Below are 24590 nucleotides of genomic sequence, written 5' to 3' on the forward strand. Positions count from 1 at the left end.
ATGATCATGGGAACAGCAATAGTAGTCATGTAAAAATCTTTTTACCGAAAAAGCTGCTTGAATGTCTGCCGAAATGTTCAAGTTTACCCAAAGAGAGGCACCGTTGGAACACTAATGAGGTAGATAAATTTCTATTTTTAGGGGTATAATTATTTTAAGGGCAAAGTTGTTAGGTCATTTGGCATAGTATACTACTTTCTATTAGTTTTAAAATCAAAATACTGAACTAGGGGATTGTAAATGAGAAGAATATTTAATCTGGGTTTAACAGAAACCAACATGTTTCTTGAACTATCTCTAATCGGCTTGGCTTGCGTTGAAAAATATAAAATATGCACGCTGACTTACTAAGGTAGCATGAGTTATCATACTTGTGTTCTCTTGCATTTTGGCGTCTTGCATTTGGTGGTTAACTCTGCCTGCATCTCAGCTAAACACTAGTTCTTATGTTGTCATGAATTAATAAAGAGACAGCCCCAGTGTTCCACAGAACATGCAGTGTCTTGACAGTGTGAAGTTTCTGTAGCATTGGGAAGGACAGGCTTCTTATTAGCAAAACAGCTGTCAGTCCTTTGTGGTGAAAAGAGTTTGCATGGAGAATTTGATGAGTTTACCTTAATGATAGGAGTTTTTATATTAGGAACAGAGGCTGTATGGTAGATTGTGTATTTGGCATCCAATTAGAAGATTGGTAAAGTAGAATCAATAAAAGTATCTTCTTGGATGACGTTTCTTGTTTTTGGTAAGTCTTAGTCTGGGAGTCTTAATATTAAGGGTGGATTGCTTTGTCATCTTTTTAATTTTGAAATCTGAATATTTCCGTGTAGGGTAATACCCATTTAGTGTGGCGATGAGAACTGGGTATGTGTCCATTGATCTGGGAATTTTATTCCTTTAGTTCAGATGGCTGTGATTACTGGCTTTCCAAAGTTGGGCTAAGTCCATTTGTGTGGCTGGCTCAACGTTCACTTCCAAGTTAAGTTAATACAACCTCCTGCTCTGTGTTGGGCCCTCAGTTTTGTTAGAAGACACAGGAAGACAGTAGTGCTGACTACTTTACCATTATCTTTTTAAGATTATTTTGTTCTAACTTCTTGACTTATAGTGCCTTTGTTTTGAGTTTTAAGAGGTTATATGGGTGAAAGTTGGTCTGCTTAATCCTAGTTGATAGATTTAAATACTCAGTAGACCCTCATAGCTTTGATACCTTGTCTCAACTGATTTTACATTTCTTCTAAGGTATGTATATTTTGATTATTTGCATATATTATATTTCCCCCTTAGACAGAATACTTTTACCTCAACAAACATTAGCTAGTTTAGAGGCCTGTTGTTTTAATCAGTTATTGATTAACTATTTTAAACATGAAAACAAAGTAAATATGCTGAAAATTAGTTTTAATCATAGATCATTACTCTGTCAGCAAAATAGTATGATTTGGGAGCCATTCAGTAGGTCCTAACTAGGTCATGAATTATTTAAAAACTCAATATGTTTCTTAGTAGTCCCTGAAACATGGATCTGCTACCTTACTATTATATATTAGCTCCAGTTTATGTAGAAATGAAACGAAACACATAATCGGTATATATTTTTTTCAATATTATGTTTTATGTGAAATTGGCAATTTATTTTTAATTACGACTTGAAATTATATTTGAAGCCAGCAAGCGCTTAATTAAAATTCGTGGTCTTTAGGGTCTTCTGAAGCTGGAGTCACAGTATCTGAAGCTTAGTTGGTAGAGTGTTCAGATCCTTGTATAGGACTTCACCTTTTACGTATTTATCTCTGGTGTTGACATGTTCCCCTTTACTTGTAGTTCAGGTACATTATAAAGCACCTAATAAAGATTTTTTATGGAGGATGAGATTAAAAGGAAAATATGGAGCTGTTCTGTACTTTCTTCTAGGACCCTGGCCCACAGAGCTCCTTGGAGACTGCTGATTTAGGTCACAGTGTTGCGAAAGTTCCTGTCCAGAGAGGAGACTGCGGCCCCCTCTCTGACTGGTGAAACATAAAACTGGGGGCTCTGAGACACGTGGGTTGTTTTGTGCAAGCTACCACTACTGCTGAAAACGCCAGTGAACAAAGTGTGTTCCCAAGGGGTGTTTGGAGGCAGGACAGGTGGCTCAGCCAGCAGGGGCCAAGGCTCACACCCTTTTCCCTTGTGACCCGTTGTTCACTCAGTAATTTGTCAGCTCAACACTGACAAAAACTCTTACGAGAGAACTGAATTTAAAAGTTGGCCCATATTTCATTTCAATGTAGAGGACACTGGCTTTCTTTCTTGTTTATTTTTGGCTTTAGGAAAAATAGGGGAATCTTGGAGTGACAGCTGAAGACTTAGGAGTCCTTAATTCTGCAGAGTGTTACGTGGTGATGGTAACCTTTTTATTTTTTTAAAACTGGCTTGGATAACAGGAACAAAACAGTCAGTACTCCTGTTAAAGCACTTCCTTCTTTGATCTAGCTGGCGTTGGCATTTTCTCGCTTGCTTCAGCCCGCCGTCCTGCACGCTGACACTGAACCTGAGGGAAGCGGCCTTCCGTGGGCTTGTCTTTCACTGGGGCTCTCAGTCCTAAATACGGTGGAGTCATGCTTAGTCAGAGTTGCCTGTGAGGTCCGAGGTCTCTTGAATTGCTCATGAAGTGAAGTTTAGTCATACTGCCATTAGTAAGGGCCCGTTTCCCGCTGGGCTTGCAGTAGATTGCTGTGTTTTGGTGGAGGGCCACAGGAAGTATTTGGCTTGTATTTAGGAGCAGTATTGTTCAAAAACTGGTTTAGATTCCCCTTCCCGGGGACAAGGCGCTGTCACTGGGAGAGGCATGAGGGAGGGAGAGCAGTGGACAGCACACCTGATTCCCGTTTTCCGTGTCACTCTATGCAGCATATGTTTGCGGAGCAGCCTGGTGGCCGGAGTTGCCTGTCCGAGGTGTCTCTGTCTCCCATGCTTGCTCTCTGTTGGGTGGGTACAATTCAACTTCTGAGTATAATGTGACTCCTCCACACTTTTGAGAAATTCCTTTTTTGAGACCTGTGTTGTAATATTTGTGATGATTTGAGAAAATCTAGGTTTTGTACTGTGTCTTTGTTGAGAGAGGGAGAGTGAGATTGTGCCCATTCAGATGTTGCCATTTATCGAGGCCCTGTTTTTGCTGGTGGCTGGGCACTGTTTATAATTATAACACTGAGCCTTATAATAATGTTACAAGATATGCCATATTTCCTTTTACTGATGAGGGTGTAGTGGTAAAAAGTGGTTAACTCATTTGGTCAAGATGGCATACTTATTAGGGCCTGTCGCTCTTTGAGCTTAATTTCTTGTATGTTGCTTACTAATTCTTAGGAACGTTCATTCTGTTGTAATGTTGCCTTGGCTTTTAATCAAAGACCCATAACTCCTAACCACATTAGTGTACTTGGCAAATCCATTCTGTCATTTAATTTTGGATTAAAAAGAGTTAACATAGGATTAGTATTGTGGGTTCATATGCAAATATTTGGTGAAGCTGAAAGTCACTAAAAAGGAAGACTACTAGAAGATAAGGAGGTCTTAGGGCCCGGCTAAGCTCCTGGAACCTTTTTTAATGCATTGGAGTAGGTAAAATCTCTTGCCCTTCCTGAATGTTATTTGCAATTGCAAAATAAATGTTGTGTCTAGAAACAAATCAGTTTGGATTATGCTTTCTCAGCCACACACAGCCTTCGCCCATGTTCTTGCGGGTGATAAAGGAGGGGTGATGATGATGGTGGCAGATTATGGCAGCCCACATTGACTGAGCATCTACTGTGTGTGAGGCACTGGTGGGTCCTTGATGCGAATAATCACATTTACTCCTGGAATTCATCCTATGAGGCGGATTATGTGATTATTCTTATGGTATCAACGAGATCTGAGCCACAGAGATGTTAAGTGACGTGCCCAAGAGTGGTGGACTTGGGAGTCTAACCTTGCAGCCTGATTTCAGAGCCCATTCTCTCCAGTTCTGTCCCAAAGAATAATTTCAAGTAGACTTTCTCAAGATCTCACAACTGTTTACTGACTTCTAATCCTTTTGTTTTATAGAGTTGTTTGGCATCTTTATTTGTTTACATCTTCAAGTATTATACATAAACTTAATATATTTTTGCATGAAGTTTTTTTTAAAAGCACTCATTTCAGGGCACTGGGGTGGCTCAGTTGGTTAAGCATCTGACTCTTGAGCTCGGCTTAGGTCTTGATCTCAGGGTGTGAGTTCAAGCCCCCGCGTTGAGCCCCATGCTGGGTGTGGAGCCTACTTAACAACAACAAAAAGGTAGCACTCATTTCTTAGGCGAGTAGTTTTGATTCTTAATGAATATTAATATGTAGGCACTGGATAATGAAAAAAATATTAAACGTAGAAATTTTGAACCTGTGCGTAATTTGAGGGTTAGGCTTGATTTTCTGTCCAGGGCTGGAGAGAAAGAATGTGTTAAACAGAGCAAAATTGTGGAAGAACCAGCTCTTATTCCATAATCAGTTTGGCATTCACCACTTCATTAGGTGAACTGTTATAAGGTTTCTGCATTTTAAGTTAATATTTTTAAGGCCCAGAGCCAGAAAAAATTATGCTAATGCAACTCTCTGATTGCACAGAAAGTGCATAATTACACATATTAGTACTCCATGTATGTTGTCCAGACTGAAATTCTTTTGTTTAGTCATTAATTAGCTGTTTGACTTAAAATACAACTATTGCATTCCCCCAGTCGCTGGATCTGGATTTCAGATGGCATTCTTCCAAAGCCAAACTAATGCCACACCAACAAACCTTTTATAATGAAAATGTTCTGCTTAAACGTTCAAATCACTTTTGTGTGCTACTATTTTTGAACTATTAATGCTCTTTTTTTTTTCCTCTAATACAAAGTTTCTTTAGAGGAAGTAAACAAAATAGAATTCTAGTTTGTACTGATCTTAAGGAAAGTTGCATCAAAGGTTTTTCAGTTGGTGATAGCTTCAGAGATTTTCATATTAAATGCATCTTTTTTAATGGTAAAAATGTCTTCGTAGAGAGCATATAGCTCTCCACTGGTACAGTCTAAGTCATGCCAAAGAACCTGCAGAAAAAAACCGTAAGTGTAATGCTTTTTATAGGGAGAGAATTGCCTTTTTAAATCCTGAATACTTTTCTTTTTCCTTCAATTTTTTATATTCAAGTAAGAAAAAGGGACTTTAAGACTATGAGGTTTCTTAAATTATATTTCATTTCAGTTGTTTTAATTAAGAAACTACCTTTTCAAAATTTCTTTAGTCATTTTTTTGTGTAGGCATATATTTTTGAGGGTTTTTTGTGTTTGTAATTTTTCTCTTGGTATACCTGATAGAGCCATAGTTTTAAGGGCTGTAATTTTTTTCAGTGATTGGTTTTTCTAGTGTGTGTTTGTGTGTGTGTATATATATACATAATCTTTTTGAAAGACAGACCCATGTTTTGGGGGGATCATTTAGCACTCTTCAGACTTCCACCAAGCAAGCTATGAAGTTGAGTGAGGTATTTGGCCTTGGTGACTGGGAGGGTTAGTTAACCCTGACGTTGGCCTTTGTTTTGTGTAGCTTTGGGCGGTGGTATGGTTTGAATGGTCCCAGGTTATTCTTGGAGTGCAGGCAGGGCTCTCCTGGTTCAATCACAAGTAGGAAAAGTGCAAATACGAACAGTTCACAGAAAGCCAAGCTTTAAGAGGGACCCCATTTGATTTTCGAGTACAGTATGTGGTACCAAATTTGAAATTAAATCTGATAATTTTGTAGCAGGTGGGTTAACTGTAGTTCCTCTGTTTCACTTAGTAGTATGAGGTCAGTAGTATGAGGTCCAAATGAGCGCGCATCTGGTTATCAGACGACCTGTATCAGCTTAGCGTTGGCGGTAGCAGAGGCGGATTGGATGTATTGAAATGCTGGGGCGGATGTCTTTCTGTATCTGTGGGGGAAGGCAGGTGAGGAGAGGTCGAGACAAGCGGGTTTAGCTCTGAGGAACGTCAGGAGAAGCAGATCTTACCTGCAGAGAGTAGAGTAATGTTCATAACGCTTGAATGAGATACTAAAGGAAAAATTTTTTAAAGGAACTGTGGACCTGCCTCACTAGTTTTGACCCTAGTGGTTTTCATTATATGATATTACTTCAGAATGTAGCACTTAGAAGAATGCTTGGCCCATAGTCAGTGTTCAACAAATACTTGTTGAATGAATGAAATGTGTAAAAATACAAAAAACTCAGTATAAATTTCTGAGCTTTTGGAGTTCTTATGCAGATATAAAACTCAAATGTATATATGTTACATAAAAAAGACTAGAAAACTAATAAAATTTATATTAACATTAGTTAAATGCGATGGATGATGTTTTGCTAAAACCAAATTGTCTCTTGTGATACGAATGTAATTATGACTGTTATCAGGCAGGGTCTTTTGAAATTGGCACATGACACTATCATGTGCCCTGCAGTGATCCCACCCCTCTCCGCACTGAACTGTATAGAATCATTTCTAGAAGTCTGTGGTTAGGCCTTGGTACAAATACATGTTTTAGTCTGAAGTTCACTTCTGGATTTTCTCATTGGTCCGAGAACAACTTAAACAGGTACCCAGGCGATTATAATCATAGATCACAGACTTGAGTAGTGGATGTCTGTGTTAGAAAAATTGGTTATAGGTTTTATTTTTTCAGGTTATAAATTAAGATGTGAAGTGAAGAGTTTCATAGTGAACTCAAGGACCACTGAGATCTTGGAAGGGATACATGGTTGGCAGTCAGGAACTGGTTCTACCTAGTCTTGGCTCTGCCACCAGTCTGCTGAGTGCTAGGTAAGCCACCTGCCTGGCCTCGGCCGAGTCTGCTGTGATTGTGCTGAGTGACCTTTAGAGATCTGTTGTAAGCCCCGTTCTCCAGTTTTGGAGGCTAAATCACTGTTGCTTTCAGAGTTGTTAGGGAGTGTAGGACATTCAGGGCAGGCTTGGGTCCACCTGGGGTGTGTGTTTATTTTTTGCTGTTAATCGTCCCTTATTTTTATTTTTAAAGTCTGTGATTCAGTGTTTTTTAGTATATTCTACATACAGTTGTGCAGCCATCACCACCATTAATTCTGGAACATTTTCATCACCCCAACAGCTCGGGTTTTCCATGTCTCTGGACTTGGTGGAGTCAGCACCCTCAAGGGGTGGCCAGCCTTTTTTTAGGGGGCTCAAGGTTCTTATTCGGTGTCTCCTCCAAGTTTCTATACATTTGTGGCATTGGAACTGAAATTAGAATAGATGTGTTTTTGTCTAGGTCTTAACACAGAGTGCTGTGTCCTGAGATTGTTTTCAAACAAGTACAAGTGAGTATCGAGTTGGGGCCTCATTTTCTGAGGGAAGAAGAGGGTTTGAGGAGAGTTTTCAGTTGAAAACTGAAACTCTATACTGTGCGAACTCCCATCAGTGGGTTATGTGGGGATAAACTATCCTGCTCTTTCTAGTAATGGTGGGAGACCCTGTGGCTGTGACTAAGGAGAAGCTGAGCTCTGGGCATTCTTATTTACTTATTGATTTATTTGAGAGAGAGAGCACAAGCAGGGGGAGCAGGAGAGAGAGAAGCAGGCTCCCCACTGAGCAGGGAGCCTGATGCGGGACTCAATCCCAGGACCCTGGGATCCTGACCTGAGCCGAAGGCAGATGCCTAACCGACTTAGCCACCCAGGCGCCCCTGGTGGGCATTCCTTTTAGCTTACTGGTTTTCAAGCTGAGCAGGCATCAGAATCACTTGGAAGGCTTGTTAAAACACGGATTGCTGAGCTCCACCCCCAGAGTTTCTGCCCTAGTAGGTCCTGTGTGGGGCCCCAAAATGTGTATTTTTAATAAGTTCCTATTGAAACTTACCTAGATGAAGACTCTTAGGCCCCTGGAAGTGTATTCTAACTAACTTCACTTGACTTTAGTCTTAGCTCTGCTACCCTTATACCATTCAGGTATATTTTGGTGTACTTTGGCTACGTGGGGTACAGTGGAGCTTTCTAGAGTCTTATTCTGATATACCTAGAAGTAAGAGAATGCAGTTAGTTTTTTGGTATTTATCTCAAGTATTGGTTAAATGTCTCGTTGAATAGGAAGCCCTTTTAAAGTATGGGTGGCAGTAGGGGTATGTGGAGGCATATTCTAATTTTTGTGACCTTGTTTTGAAGAGGTAGCATGAAGAATCATCTCCACTCCCCCTTTCTTTTCCATCTCTGTTTGGCCCAAATAACTGAAGACAGCAGAACCCTAAAGCTGAATGTCATAGCCTGCCTACTTACCTACATACCTATCTTCCCACTTCTGGTCTTTTTAATACTACCTTCCAAATGTTTCTAATGATAAATTCTGTTATCTTGGTGATTATGAAGTTCTGTTGAAGATTTTGAGAGAAGTTCCTAAAATACAATTTAAGTTTTCCAATTTTAATGCTTTTAGAAAACTGGAAAAAATGAAAAAGAAAAAAACATACAAAGGAGTCCTTTCTTGATGGCTGAGAAACCACAGATGGGCTGGGGTGGGTGTGATGAAGATAAATTTGTGTTTGGGAGAGTGTTTTCTCTGTAAGGGAGAGTATTATGGGCAGGATGTGTGGATTTCATGAGGCTTTCTTGTATGCTTCCCTGCTTGTGTGTTCTCTGGTCTGGTGAAGGGTGTAGAGTTGAAATAAATGTAAAACTTACAGAACCTGTTGTTTACATTTGGGGAGAAAGGAGGAAAGTAGGAGGAGCTGAGGAATTGGACAGGACTGAGCAGAGGTGGGTGTGTGTGCGCGCGCACACGTGTGCGCGCACAGTGTGGGGCAGCTGTGGTGGAATTCTGAGGCAAGCTTCATTTTGCCTTGAGTTCACTTTTCTGTGATTCCAAAGGAGTTTATGGGAGAAAAGAGAAGGTTCCATGTCCAAGAGAATAGGAAGCTGAAAAGTAGCTTGACCTGGGCTAGACAGTAGGGCCTCTTATGCCTATCAGAGGGAGCATGTGACGGAGAGGGTTGGCCTCCAGAGATGCTGCAGCAGGAGCACTTGAATCCAGGCTCTCCATTCTACTTTTTCTGTTTACTTTTTTTTAAAATTAAGGTTTAATTTTTTTTTGTTTGTTTGTTTAGAGCAGTTTCAGGTTCATAGCAAATTGAGAAGAAGGTACAGAGAGTTTCCATACAACCCCTACCCCCAAACATGCATAGCCTCCCTGACTACCAATGCCCCCACCAGACTGGTACCTTTGTTACAACTGATGAACCTACGTTGACGCATCATCATCACACAGAGTCCCTAGTTTACATTATGGTTCACTCTTGGTGTTAAGATGTCTTTTCATGGCTTGGTAGCTCATTTCTTTGTAGTGATGAGTAATACTCCATTGTCTGGATGGACCATGGTTTGTCTCTTCATCTACGGAAGGACATTTTGGTTGCTTCCAGGTTTTGGCAATTATGAATAAAGCTGGTATAAACATCTGTGTGCAGGATTTTGTGTGGACATAGGTTTTCAGCTCCTTTAAGTAAATAATCAGGAGTGAGATTGCTGGATTCTATGGTAAGAGTACGATTAGTTTAATAAGAAACTGTCAAACTGTCTTCCAAAGTGGATGTACTGTTGGTATTCCCTCCAGCAACAGTGAGAGTCCCTGTCGCTCCACGTCCTCCCAGCATCTGGTGGCGTTGGTGTTCTGGATGTTGGCCCTTCTAATAGGTGTGTAGTGGTTATCTCATTGTTGTTTTAATTTCCCTGAGGATAGATGTATGGAGCCTCTTTTCACATGCTCATTTGCCATCTGTACCTCTTCTTTGGTCTGTTAAAGTCTTTGGCCCATTTCATCTGTTTGCCTTCTTATTGCTGAATGTCAAGAGTTCTCTGTGTGCTTTGGACAACAATCCTTTATGAGATGTATTTTTGCAGGTATTTTCTCCCAGTCATTCTCTTGACTTTGTCTTTCACAAGGCAGAGATTTTTAATTTTTATTAAGTCCAGCTTATCAGTTATTTCTTTCATGGATCCTGCCTTTGGTGTAGTAACGCTACACCCAGGGCCAGCTAGGTTTTCTCCTGTGTTATCTTCCAGGGGTTTTATAGTTTCACATTTTTTTTTTTTTAAGATTTTATTTATGTATTCGACAGAGAGAGACAGCCAGCGAGAGAGGGAACACAAGCAGGGGGAGTGGGAGAGGAAGAAGCAGGCTCATAGCAGAGGAGCCTGATGTGGGGCTCGATCCCGTAACGCCGGGATCACGCCCTAAGCCGAAGACAGACGCTTAACCGCTGTGCCACCCAGGCGCCCCTATAGTTTCACATTTTATATTTAGGTCTGGATCCATTTCTACTTGATTTTTGTGAAGGATGTAGATTTAGATTCTTTTCTTTTTTTTGCCTCTGGACGTCCAGTTGTTCCAATACCATTTGTTGAAAAAACTGTCTTTGCTCCATTGTTTTGCCTTTGCTCCTTTGTCAAAGATGAGTTGAATGTTGATGTGGGTCTGTTTCTGGGCTTTCTGTTCTTTTCCATTGATTTATTTGTCTCTTTCCACTATACCACACTGTCTTGATTACTGTAGTTTTATAGTAAGTCTTGAAGTTGGGTAGTGCCATTCCTCTGACTCTGTTCTTGTCATTCAGTATTGACTTGGCTATTCTGGGTCTTTTGCCTCTCAGTGTAAATTTTAGAATCATTTTGTTGCTATCCACAAAATAACTTGCTGGGATTTAGGTTGGGATTACATTGAATCTATAGATTTAAGTTGAGAAGAACTGACATCTTGACAATATTAAGTCTCCCTATCTGTGAACGTGGACTATCTCTCCATTTATTTACATCATTCTTTGATTTCATTCATCAGAGTTTTGTAGTTTTTCTCATGTAGATTGTGTACTTTGTTAGATTTATGCCTAGTTATTTCATTTTTGGGGGTGTTAATATTGTGTTTTAAAAATTCAAATTCCACTTGTTTATTACTGGTATACAGGAAAGTGATAGACTTTTCTATGATTGCTTATTAGTTCTGATTTTTTAAAAGGCCTAACATCGGCAGAGCAAACATCTGCTCTGTTTACTGATGGATCTGAAGAGCTTAAAACAGTGCCTGGTACTGGTGGGTCTTCCGTGACCAAAAGCCTTTTGAAAATTTCCCTGAGGGATGATCATTCCATGTGTAACTCAAGCCTGAAGTAGTTCCCTTTTAAAGAAAGGGTGGGTAGCACTTTAGGGAAGGGGGAAAGTCCCAGCACAGAAGGTCAAGGACAAGTGGGAAAGGCCACACCCTCTTCATGTTCTGGGTAGGAGACAGGGCCTGTTCAGAGAAGCTAGCCAAGAAGGCTATCCTGTTGGAAGCGGGGATCTTATTTATAGAAAGGGCTACAAAAGCTTCTTTTTCAGAAAGAGAAGGGGAGAAAACACTTAAATATGTTTACCTTTTTAAAAGTTAAGAAAGATTTGAGAGAAAGGGACAATGCTATTTGCTTCCCATTTCTGAGAAAGGATACATTAAAATAGCTTGAAATTAAGCAGGATCTATAAAATTGAGGTCAGAGTAGAGTCATTTCCCATTTTTCCTGTCTTTAAACCATGTAGTAACAGACACCCCTTTCCTGGCATCAGAAGACAGCTGTTAATGTGCATGCTAGGATTTGATTTTATTTTTGTACTGTTGAACAACATTTCAGCTTCCTAACTCTAATTGTTCTATTTAAGAATCAGTTTTATTAGATGCTTTAATCGTTATTAATCAGAATTTTTATATGTATGCATTTTCCAGTAATTTTTAACAGTCCATTCCTGTAGCAGTTCAGAGAGCCTGCTGTGGGGTGATTATGTATTTTTTATTTCATAAATGAGGATGGCAAGATGTGTTTTAGAATTAGCATGTAACATCATCTAATGCAACATCATCTAATTTACTGTATAAGTCACTTCTTTTTATTGTATATGGTCTGGGTGCTCCTGCTGGGCTGTGAAGTCTAGGTGGACAGGCATCTTCATCTGTTCTGTTTACTGATGGATCCGAAGAGTTTGAAATAGTGCCTGGCACTTAGTGACTGTTTAGTGACTAATGGACACAGTTTAGGTTTGCTACTCACGTGTGCTGCTAATAACTTTGTCTCTGAATTCTATAGCCTGGGGAGTAATAGTCACTGTTAGTGACAAACCGATCCATGGGAGCTACCCCTGAAAAGTTGTGATGTGGAGAAGAGGAGAATATGTACTCCCCACGTGTGCACTCAAATCGTTCCCAAATCCATGGAGGGAAGGTTTTAGGCAAACCCACTCAGTCCTTATCTCAAACTTAAAAGGCAGATAAGTACGTCACACCTGTCCAGGGCGGGAGGGAGGATGAGGCGGGAAGCCAAGACTACCCTTTGTGGAGGAGCTCTTGCCATGTGGGAAATGAAACCGGGGAGAGGGAGGGCCCTCCCACTGCCACCCCCTGCCGTTAATTCACACAGTACGGCACAGGTAGGAAGGTAGCCAAATCACCCCAAAGTCTACTGTCAGATAGAAATAGTTGACTTTTTGATAGAAGTCTCTTCAGACATTTTTCTGTGCTGATGTGGCCGTACATTTTATTTATTAACTCAGAGTAGGTTTATTGTGCATGTAGTTTTGTAATCTGTTTTTTTCTTAATAGGTTGTATACATCTTAGGGCTTTTTTTTTTTTTTTTTAAAGATTTTATTTATATATTCGACAGAGATAGAGACAGCCAGCGAGAGAGGGAACACAGGCAGGGGGAGTGGGGGAGGAAGAAGCAGGCTCACAGCGGAGGAGCCCGATGCGGGGCTCGATCCCATAACGCCGGGATCACGCCCTGAGCCGAAGGCAGACGCTCAACCGATGCGCCACCCAGGCGCCCCTGTCTTAGGGCTTTTTTGACAGTGATCCATAGCATCATGTTTATTGACTGCATATTACTATTCCATTGTATTTCATGCTATCAGTTATGCTTAGCAATATTTTTGAGGGCCTAATATGTGCCAGGCACGGGTCGAGGATGATAAGGATACCAGACAGTTAAGTTTCTGTTCTCATGGAGTTGATAGTTTAGAAGGAAAGACAATACCTACGTAAATAAGGAGACAAGAATTTCAGAGAGTGCTAAGAAGAAAATAGAACAGAATACTGAGGTATGAGTCTGAGGTTTGGTCAGGTGGTTTGACTTCCTTAGGAAGTAACTTTTGACCTGAAATCTGAATGATGAAAGAGGGCTAGCTGCTTGAGGATCTAGGGGAAGAACATTTTAGGCGGAGGGAATAGCCGAGTACAAAGGCCCTGAGCAGGAATGCATTTGGTTTGAAGAACAATAAAAAAGACATTCTGGCTGGAGCAAAGAGGACATCTAGAAGGTTGAGATATAGGCTGGGTAGGTAATGACTAGCTCTCGAAGTGTCTGGTAGTCATAAAGATTTGGAATTTTATTTTAAGAGTTACAGTCATTGGAGGATAAGCTCCCAGGAAGTGAGTGACATATTATATGGATTTTTTATTTTCAAAGTCTTTCTCTGGCCACTCTGTGGCCAACAGGGGAAGTAGAGAGACCGGCGAGGGGGCTGTTGCAATAACTGGCGATCGTGGTAAGAGTGAGGCTGAAAAGTGGGGTATATTTTGGAGGTGGAGGTGTTAGGACTCGTGGGACCGGACATAGAAGTAGGAGAAAGGAGAAGTCAAGAATGATTCCTAGTTTGTGGCCTCAGGCACGACCTTGGTGCTGGTGCTCATAACGGAGACCCAGAAGACTGAGGGAAGGGAGGGTGGGGGTGGATCAAGAGTGTTCTTTGGGGTATTGATTTTGCGATGTCTGTTAGACACTGAAGCGGCAGCATGGAGTAGGCAGCTGTCTGGGAGTCTGAGAGAGGTCCTGTCTGGAGATATAAATTGGAGAGCTATTAGACTAGATGAGATCACCCTGGGGGCAAAAGATACTTAGGAGAAGGGATGAGATAAGCCCTGAGTGGAGCAGGAGAAGGCAGCAGAGCCAGGGAGTAGTGGTAAACCACGCAAGTGTGAGATGGAAGCCCGGAGAAGAATGTGTTTCAAGGAAGGTGTATCAGTTTTCTTTTTGCTGCTGTAACAAATGACCACAGACTTGGCAGCTTAACACAGCGCGGATTTATTATCTGAAGAGTTCTGTAGGTTAGACATCTGACCCTGGTCTCAGTGGGCTAAAATCAAGGTGTGGGCAAGGCTATGCTCCGTGCTGGAGGTGCTAGAGAAGAGTGTTTCCTTGCCTGGGCTCCCTTCTAGAGGGCTGCTCACATTCCTTGGCTGTGGCCCCTTCCTCCGTATTCCGAGCTGGCAGCACAGCCTGTCTCTGACCCCGCCTCCATTGCCACACCCTTCTCTTGAACTCTGACCTCTCTTGTCTGCTTCCAGTTTTAGGGACTCTTATGATTACATTGGTTCCATCGGGTAATTCAGGATAATCTCACTATTTTAAGCTCCTCTGATTAGCAACCTTAATTCTTAAATCTCCCTGCAACTTTGCCGTGTAACACAACATATTCCCAGGTTCTGGGCATTAGGATGTGGCTATCTTTGGGGGGCCACTGATCTCCCTAGAGGGTATAGTCAGAGGTTACTGAGAAGTCAAGTAAAATGAGGATGAAGTCACCATTGATTAGAGCACCTGGAGGCTCTTAGTAACCCTGATGGGTGGTTTCAGTGGTGTGGTGGGCACAGAGGCCCCACTGGAGTGGGGAGAAGGGCAAATGGGTGAGGATGTGGGGGCTGCAAGTGTTAGTGATTTTTGAAGAGAGTTTTGCTGTGAAAGAAGGGGAATTATGGCTCGGTTTATAAGGGTAGCGCAGAGCACAGCTCTAAGAGAGTGAAGTGGGAGCCCTCTTTGGTGCAGAGGTTCAGGGAAGACCTCTAAGGAAGGGGTTGAGTCTGGCGTCGGCTGGTGTGGGTTACCTGAGCCAAGGACCTGGAGTGAGACCAAGAGAGGTTTATAGAGTTGGAGACACCTGAAAAAGGAATTAATACGGTAATTTACAATCAAGCAGAACGTGCTGATGACTTGTCTGCATGCCCCTGGGTCAGTGGACAGGATGTTTGTCAGCAGCTACGGCAGGGTCCCCACCCCACCACCCTGTTGGCCAGACCTCTGAAGTCCATGTAGAACATCTGCCTTTTATTCCTCATGGACCCGCAGTGGTTGGGCCCCAGTGGTCGGGCCCAGTGCCCCAGTACGTCCTACCTGCAGCACAGAGCTCAGTCCTTTCCTGCCTCCGTCCCCCCCCCCCCCCCGCTTTTTTGTGTTTTAATAACATTCATACTCAGAGTACTTCTTGAACAGTAGGCTCTGGGCAAAATAGGCATGAACCAAACAGTTCCCTGCCCTGTGGAGCTTGCATTCTAGAGGACCCATCTCAACTAATAGGTACATCCAAAGCTGTCATCTCCAGGAGGCAAGGCGCTGAGTTTGTATGGGCCACTCTTCTGGGGCTCTTGGGTGCTCTAACCAGCTGGTGGGCCCTCTCTTAAACCTCATCATTCGGCCACCTCTTGGAGTGGGCCAGCGTTTCCTGTTGGCAGAGCTCCCCGTCCTCACTTCCCTAGGGGATGACCTAAGTGCTACTAACACCCTTCCTTGGAGAGGCCCTCCCTGAACCTCATCCACGGCTGCCCTCTTTTCCCTTTTTTTCTCATCCAGGTTAAATTCCAGAGTCCACAGTATGTAATCACTCTCTTACAAATGTCCTCAACTTTCCTGCCCTTCTCTCCTCCTGTCACACCCAACTGGATAAATCCCTGTTCCCAGTGAACCCTACCCATCTCCTGGCCTCTGTGTGCCTGCACCCAAGCAGCTTAGTGTTGCTGGAGAAAAACGGAATAAAGAGTCAGACTTCTGTCTTTGTCAGTTCTTGGTCACCAAGTGAGCACTTAGCATCACCCACGGTTCTCTAGGATTCTCCACCCACTAAGCCTGTTCTGACTCCATGACCACTTCATACTTTCTGCATGTTTTCCGCCAGACCACCCCCTTTACCATCACCATCACCTCTGGCTCTCCGCTGCTGAGCCTCTTTACTCCAGATTTTCCCACCACCAAACCGAGTCTTCCTAACCTCTGTCAAAGGCCAGTCTGGTCACAGGAGCTCTGGACGCCAGCCCTCCCCCTTCTCAAGGACTTCAGTCTGGCAGTCATCCTGCATTCTCCTGCATTCCGGTCCCTGCATTTCTGTCAGCTTGTCCAGTTTAATGTCCACAAAATCCAGCTTCCCTTTCCATCAATAGCCCCATTTTTAATTCCTCAACATTAGAAATTTCCTGTGTGTTCTCACTTCCAGTTCCTCTTGCAATTCCTCTTCCCCTGCTCCAGTGAAACTGTCCGTCTTTTCCAGCATCATACAAGTTGCCAAACCCAGCAAATACTCTGCAGCCTCTTCACAGCCCTTGCTTCCCCGGACACTTTGTGATCGTGTGTCTTCTGGGCACTCCTTCCTCTTGGGCCGCTGCCTCTCGGTACCCCATGCCCATCTTTCTTCTCATCCAGCCTTTCAAGGGTCAGGTTCCCCCAGGCTCTGCCCTCGGGGTCTCTGTTCACACCACACAGTGTCTTGAGGTATTCTCATCTACCCACAGAGCTCACGATACATCTGTATATCCCCAGTTACAGGCCCCGACTTTTCCTTAGACACTTCCTCAGATGCTAATGGGCACCTCAGGCAGCTCGTCCACAATTGAACTCTGGATCTTTCCCTAACTGGTGCTCCTGCAGTAATCCTTACTGTCCCTTTCTCCCACCCCCAAGATCAAATGCAACACCAGACTGTACCACATCTCTCCGTGTCCCCTGCCCAGGGCTTTCTTGGGCTTTTTTTGCAGTGGAGTGAAGAAGCCTGTGGATACCTTCTTGGAATTATGTCTTAAAAAACCATTTATGGGATTACAAAGGAAACCAATTGTATTGAAATAGTTACCAAAATCTTACTAAAACACGGATCTGATTTGTGATATGACAACATATATACTCCTTAAATGTTCTTAAATAACAAGATCTAGTGGTGGGTCTGTAACTACCATAAATTTGAAGAAATGAAAAACACAGATGATACTTCCTGTCACGGCATCAGTAATTGGGATGAAAGACATCTGAGATTTTACAAGTCACAGGTACTGCCCGTGTTGCTGAGGTTTGTTGCCTATACTCACAGTTAAACAAAATACTGCATTTCTGTTGGAGTTTAGTGAAATAAGGATATAGTTCTTGTCTCATCCAAGTTCATGAACCCGGTTCTGTCTTCACTGTGACCCTTCTGTCCCAGGGCCACGATCACCGCTGCTCCCCTGGACACCCACAGGAGCCTCCCATGTCACTCCCTTGCCTCTGCTTTGGACCTGCTCTAGTTCATTCCCCCACAGCAGTCAGAGTTACCTTCTTAAAGTAGTGAAATGTGAATCAAATCATGTTTTTCCCCAGCTTTACATTCCTCAAGTGCTTTCCACTGTTTTGTGGGTATAAATTTAAACAGATGGTCGACGCTCTCTGCTCAGCCTGGCCGCCCTCCTTCTCCTGTCTCACCTCAGGCCCTCATCCCCACATTGGTTGAGCTTCAGCCATGTTCTTCCAGCTTCAGTTGTGCCTTGCTCTTCCCACCCACAGGACCATGGAATGTGCTGTTTGTGTCCTTTGTTGCACACTGTAATCTATTGCTGCATGACCATATTACCATATGCTGAGTGCCTTTAAACACCATACGTTTCCTGTCTTACAGTTTTTGTGGGTCCAGTGTCCAGGCAAGGCCTAGCTGGGCCCTCTGCTCTAATTTCTCCTGAGGCTGCATTCAGGGTGTCGGCCAGGATTCTCATCCCAGGGCTTGATTATGGAAGGATCCTCTTCCCAGCTAATGGGGTTGGCGGCATTCAGTTTCTGGTGAGCTGTTGGACTGTGGGCCTCAGTTTTTTGCTGGTTACTTGTGCCTTCCTAACTGTGGCTGCTTGGCTTAAAGCCAGGAAGGGAGAGAGAGTCCTAATGCTGCAGTCATAAGCGATGTAATCACATGTGTAGTCACCGACCCCATCATGTGGTTGTGTTCTGTTGGTTAGAAGCAACTCTCAGGTCCACAGGTGGGTCCTCCTTCCCACACTCAAGGGGAGGGCGTTTACAGTGGAGGCCAGGATGGTGGGAGCCAGCGTTTTAGAGCTGGTCAGCTCCCTCCCACCTCACCCTCCACCCCAGGCATCTACACTTGTATCCTTAAAAGAAGAAACAAAATTTCCACATGCCTCTCCAGAGGCCCTCCTCACAGACAGAATGCCCTGTGGTCAGCATGTGCCAAGCCACACATGACATACAGGAGCTGAGTCTACCTCTTAGCAAATCCGCAGTGTCAGAGATGGCCGTGAGGAGTTGTCCAAGTGGTAGATGGAAACGGAGGAGAGAAAGTCACTTTCTCAGGCTCCTTCTTACTCCTCCTGCCCACTGGCCAGTCATTTACAAAATCCCTACTCTGTGCTGAGTGTTGGGGTTGTGTTGGGCTTAGATGCAGGAGGAGTAAGATAGGAGCTTGCAGTTTGGAGCCCTATGTTTCTCAGTTGAATACAAGTACTTTTGAACTGGAAGGTCTGCCAGTTTTCAGACTTAAAAAAATTTCTTTAAGCAGCTGAAAAATTTCTTTAAGCAGCTGAACCGTCTTTTTTCAAATATAAACTTATGGAGAACCTAAATCTGTAAAACAGATGAAAGTAGAGATGCCCTGGCTGAAGCTGGGGAGCAGGGCTATACTCTGCCTGCTTGGGCTTCTGGCTTCCTCCAGAGGCGGCTGTCACAGTGAGGCCTGGGCTCTTGGGGTGTCAGAAGCAAGGTTAGAGCATGACAGACCAGAACGGTGGCTCAGGAAGCTGATGCCCAGAGGGGTGGAGACCAAGTTAGTGCAGACCAGATCTGTTCATTGTCTGGATCAGTGGCTTTCACATGGGGTTGGTGCTAACCCTTTAAGGTATTTAGAAACAAGTGGGAGTATTCTTTGAGTGTCATGGTGAGTAGTATGTGTGGGTCTTCTCTGATTCTGTTGTACAGAATGGTAAAAATGTCCTCCTGGAGGAGCTTAGAGAAACCAGTCCCTGCTCTTAGAGCTCCCAGCGCTCTTCATGTTGGTGGTTCTCACCCTTAGCTGAATGTTAAAATCGTCTGGACAGCTTTTAAATATATCAGGCCTAGGTCCCACCCCCGACCAATTAAATTGAGGTCTCTGGGGTGAGCCCCAGGCTCAGGATTTTTAAAAGCTCCCTGGGAGATTCTAAGTGCAGCCAGGGTTGAGAATCACCACCTCAACTCTACCGTTGACTGCTTTCAGAAGAAGCCTTCATTATAATTAAACAGACTGTGGTTAAAAGTAAGCAAAAGGAAATCTGGAGGGGAACATTTGTAATAGTCAAGTGGGCTTTATGAAATGTACAGTTACATTATTAGAGCACAGATCATTGGAACCAGCTGACACTTCCGAATTTGGACTAAGACTCAAGTGGTGGATAGCACTCAGAGTTTGGTGTCTGGGCAGAGGTTATCTATTTCTGTTTTCCCTGTTACCTTCTTTATCCTTTTCCTTTCTGAATATTTTAACCTAATTCGATGAAGCACCTGTTAGTAACAAATTTTCTGTCTTCTTTTCTTCCCGCAGTCCATCTCCATCCGTTAGCTACTGTTCTTTGTCCATACCATAGGGCTCTTCATTGTTCGTTCCATTTCCTGTCTAATCCCAAACACTGCGACAGTGAGCATTCCTGATGAAGTGGCCATCCAGTTTGGAAAGACAAGATATTTTACAAGATGATTAGTTTCTGAGAAACTTCAGTTGTTAGAAAACTGATGTTGTTGGCTTAGTCAGGGAAGGATCTGGGAAAAAAAAGCTCAAGAGGTTAGCTCAAACCTTACGTAGGGAGTTCTCAGAGTAGGTGTTGGCTACTGAGGGTCTCTCATAATTGTTCCATTGAGAGCAGTCTTATTGAGAATAATTACAGCCATCCTTGTTGTACACTTCCAAATTTCCTTCACGTACTCCTCCTCTCTGACACTGACATAAGCTCACAATGACAACAAACTTAGAATGGCTTTAAAAATACTTCACAAATATGTAATGAAGATTAATCTCACTTTGCTTTCTTTTACCAAAATAGTTGTTTTCCTTCAAACCCACTCATTAATTTTCAGTTTTCTTACTGTTTGATTTTTTTGAATTATTCATCTGTACCACTAAATTCTCTGCTTGTGGTTCTCTGTGAATTGATGCTAGTGTTAATGGTTTAGCCCTCTATCTTTTTTTCCTTTCATGAAATTGCATTGGAAACACAATTTAGTCTTCAGTCAGGCTGACTTCATTGGTTTTTGACTTCTTTAATCTTTGAAATGTGGGCTGGAAATGTTATGTGTATGTGAGTAAATGTTACATGTTTGTTATATATGTGTATGTATGTTTTGTGCATGTGGGTAATGTTATATATATGGGTGTGTTCTCTGTGGGTAGATGTTATATGTATATGTGCATGTTCTGTGTATGTAGGTAAATGTTATATGTGCATGCCTGTTCTATTAATGTGGGTAAATGTCCTAGGTTTATGTGTATATGTTCTGTGTATGTGGTTGTTATTTATATGTATCTACCCTGTACGTGGGCAAATGTTACACATGTGATGTACGCGTGTGTGTTCTCTGTGTGAGTGAATGTGATGTGGGTGTATGCTCTGTTTATGTCGGGATTAGGTGTGGTTTGAAGAGCATTCTTAGTAGGGGTTGTTTATTACACAGTGCTGAGGTTATAAGAGCCTGCTGGATCTGGCAGTCTCCTCTTCTGCTCAGTGCACCTCTAGCACTGTGTGCCTCCAGGATAATCCTACTTACTTTTTAAAAAATTTATTATTTTATTTTACTTACTTTATTTTTAGTTAATTTATTTTTCTTTTTTAGAGAGAGGGAGAATGCGTGTGCACAAACAGGGAGGGGTAGAGGGAGAGGGGGAGAAAGAATCTTAAGCAGGCTCTACACCAGCCTGGAGCCCAATGTGGGGCTCGATCTCATGATCCTGAGATCATGACCTGAGGTGAAATCAAGAGTGCGCCACCCAGGCTTCCTGATCCTACTTACTTTTTCAGATGGTTTGGAGGATTCTGTGAGTTAACAGTTACAACACGTAACATAATACATTATAAAACTTTACTTCATTTGCCCATATTTAAAGTTTAAATAAATACTAAATAAAACACAAAAAGCACTAACTTTAACCCAAAAGAAGCCACTCCCAAACTATTAGAAGTTATAGAGCAATTCAGTAACGTGGCGGGATACAAAATCAATGCTCAGAAATCAGTTGCATTTCTGTACACGAATAACGAGAACGAAGAAAGAGAAATCAGGGAATCCATCCCATTTACAATAGCACCAAAAACCATACGTTACCTTGGAATTAACTTAACCAGAGACGTAAAGGACCTATATTCTAGAAACTATAAATTACTCTTAAAAGACATTGAGGAAGACATAAAAAGATGGAAAGATATTCCATGCTCATGGATCGGAAGAATTAACATAGTTAAAATGTCCATGCTACCCAGAGCAATCTACACTTTCAATGCTATCCCGATCAAAATACCAAGGACATTTTTCAAAGAACTGGAACAAACAGTCCTTAAATTTGTATGGAAACAGAAAAGGCCCCGAATCTCCAAGGAACTGTTGAAAAGGAAAAACAAAGCTGGGGGCATCACAATGCCAGATTTCGAGCTGTACTACAAAGCTGTGATCACAAAGACAGCATGGTACTGGCACAAAAACAGACACATAGACCAATGGAACAGAATAGAGAGCCCAGAAATGGACCCTCGGCTCTTTGGGCAACTAATATTTGATAAAGCAGGAAAAAACATCCGGTGGGAAAAAGACAGTCTCTTCAATAAATGGTGCTGGGAAAATTGGACAGCTACATGCAAGAGAATGAAACTTGACCACTATCTCACACCATACACAAAAATAAACTCCAAATGGATGAAAGACCTCGATGTGAGACAGGAATCCATCAAAATTCTAGAGGAGAACATAGGCAACAACCTCTACGACATCGGCCAAAGCAACCTTTTTCATGACACATCCCCAAAGGCAAGAGAAACAAAAGATAAAATGAATTTATGGGACTTCATCAAGATTAAAAGTTTCTGCACATCCAAGGATACAGTCAGAAAAACTAAGAGGCAGCCCACGGAATGGGAGAATATATTTGCAAATGACACTACAGATAAAGGACTGGTATCCAAGATCTACAAAGAACTTCTCAAACTCAATACACGAGAAACAAATAAACAAATCAAAAAATGGGCAGAAGATATGAACAGACACTTTTCCAATGAAGACATACAAATGGCTAACAGACACATGAAAAAATGTTCAAAATCATTAGCCATCAAGGAAATTCAAATCAAAACCACACTGAGATACCACCTTACGCCAGTTAGAATGGCAAAAATAGACAAGGCAAGAAACAACAATTGTTGGAGAGGATGTGGAGAAAGGGGATCCCTCCTACATTGTTGGTGGGAATGCAAGTTGGTACAGCCACTCTGGAAAACAGTGTGGAGGTCCCTTAAAAAGTTAAAAATTGAGCTACCCTATGATCCAGCCATTGCACTACTGGGTATTTACCCCAAAGATACAGACGTAGTGAAGAGAAGGGCCATATGCACCCCAATGTTCATAGCAGCAATGTCCACAATAGCTAAATCGTGGAAGGAGCCGAGATGCCCTTCAACAGATGACTGGATTAAGAAGTTGTGGTCCATATATACAATGGAATATTACTCAGCTATCAGAAAGAACGAGTTCTCAACATTTGCTACAACATGGACAGCACTGGAGGAGATAATGCTAAGTGAAATAAGTCAAGCAGAGAAAGACAACTATCATATGATTTCTCTCATCTATGGAACATAAGAACTAGGTTGATCGGTAGGGGAAGAAAGGGATAAAGAAAGGGGGGGTAATCAGAAGGGGGAATGAAACATGAGAGACTATGGACTATGAGAAACAAACTGAGGACTTCAGAGGGGAGGGGGGTGGGGGAATGGGATAGACCGGTGATGGGTAGTAAGGAGGGCACGTATTGCATGGTGCACTGGGTGTTATACACAACTAATGAATCATCAAGCCTTACATCGGAAACCGGGGATGTACTGTATGGTGACTAACATAATATAATAAAAAATCATTTAAAAAAAAAATAAAATAAAAAAAAAAATAAAAGCAAAAAAAAAAAAAAAAAAGCACTAACTTTATGTAAAATAAAAGGTTGATATGTTGGATTATATTGAAAGAACTTCTGTTTATCAAAAGGCACCATTAAGTGAATGAAAAGTCAGGCCATAGAGTAGGATTGGCCAACAGAGGCTTATAATTAGAACATTTTGAGAAGTCCCGAAAATCACGAAGAAAAGAGAGGCAAACCCAATAGAAAATGGGCCAGAAACTTGAAAGGCACTTCACAGATGGTCAGTATACATAGGTCCTCATCAGTCATCAGGGAATAGTAAACTAAAACCTCGGCACCATGCTATTATGTACCCAGATGACTAAATGAAAAAAGCATCAAGTGCTGGCAAGGCACAGAGCAGTGGGAGCTCTCAAACACTGCTGAAGGGCATTTATATCAGTGCTGGAAAACTAGAATTACCTATCAGAGTGGAAGATGTGCACACCACGTGTCTCAGGGGTTCCATTGCTCATGTATATTCCCAACAGAAACCTGTGCCTATGTATACCAAAGATACACATACAAGAACATTCTCAGGAGTGTGATTCCAGATTCCCCAAAACCAGAAATAGCCCAAATGCTCACCAACAACAGAATGGAAAAATTAATTGTGTTATATTCATATAATGTAAAATTGTGCAGCAATGAAAATGAATGAACTTATGCTATATTCAGGAAATGAATAACTCACATACTGTGGTGTGAAAGAAATCAGACTCTCAAATTTATATATCGTGTGATTCTGGATACAAGTTCAAAACAGCTCAGAAGCAGGAAAATTAACCACAGGTTGGATGTCAGGAGTAGGCACCTTTGGAGGGTAGGGGAGGGTCTGTTAGCAGGGCTTCTGGGGTGCCGGTCATGTTCTAGTTTTTGATTGTGAGTGTGATACGCGTACATGGACACACAAAAATATACTTGTGATTTGTGCTTTTTTTCTGTTTGTAAATAATATTTCAATAAAAAGTTCATTGAAATGGCATATAACGTAAAATAGATTATTAAAGAGCAGTGAGAAATGAGCAAGATACAGCAACATGTAATGGCATGGAAGAATCTTGAAATGCAGTGTTTGATTCTATTTTTGTAAAGTTTAGAAGGAGTCAATGCTCAGCTCTCATTAGGGAAAACAAGTAGCTAGTGGGTATCAGTCAGGACAGCAGAGCTATGAGTGTTACGAAATAAGGGATTTATTTAAGAATAGACTGTATGCAACTGTGGGAGAAGCTGGAAACAAGAGTCCAGTGGAAGAATTAGAGGGTTAGAGAAGCATCAGAAATCACATCCTAAAGCTCTATTGGGGGTGGCCTGGCAGCCAGTGAAGTTCTGGGAAGCCAGGCAGGAAAAGCTGTCACCTCTGCC

At 42.2% G+C, this 24590-nt stretch overlaps 1 protein-coding gene across 2 annotated transcripts in view; it reads left to right on the forward strand.

The window, feature by feature from the left end:
* CAMTA1 (calmodulin binding transcription activator 1) overlaps positions 1-24590 on the forward strand; it is a 111652-nt gene that overhangs the window by 34391 nt on the left and 52671 nt on the right. Inside the window, exon 3 of one of the 2 annotated variants that reach the window (XM_026519939.4) lies at positions 1-119. In XM_026519939.4, coding sequence (XP_026375724.1) covers positions 1-119 — 119 coding nt within the window. Of the gene's footprint in view, positions 23222-24590 lie in introns of those variants that run through there. The other variant, XM_057305108.1, reaches the window with a different exon arrangement.

Source organism: Ursus arctos, unplaced genomic scaffold (genome assembly GCF_023065955.2).
Source record: "Ursus arctos isolate Adak ecotype North America unplaced genomic scaffold, UrsArc2.0 scaffold_32, whole genome shotgun sequence".
NCBI lineage: Eukaryota > Metazoa > Chordata > Mammalia > Carnivora > Ursidae > Ursus > Ursus arctos.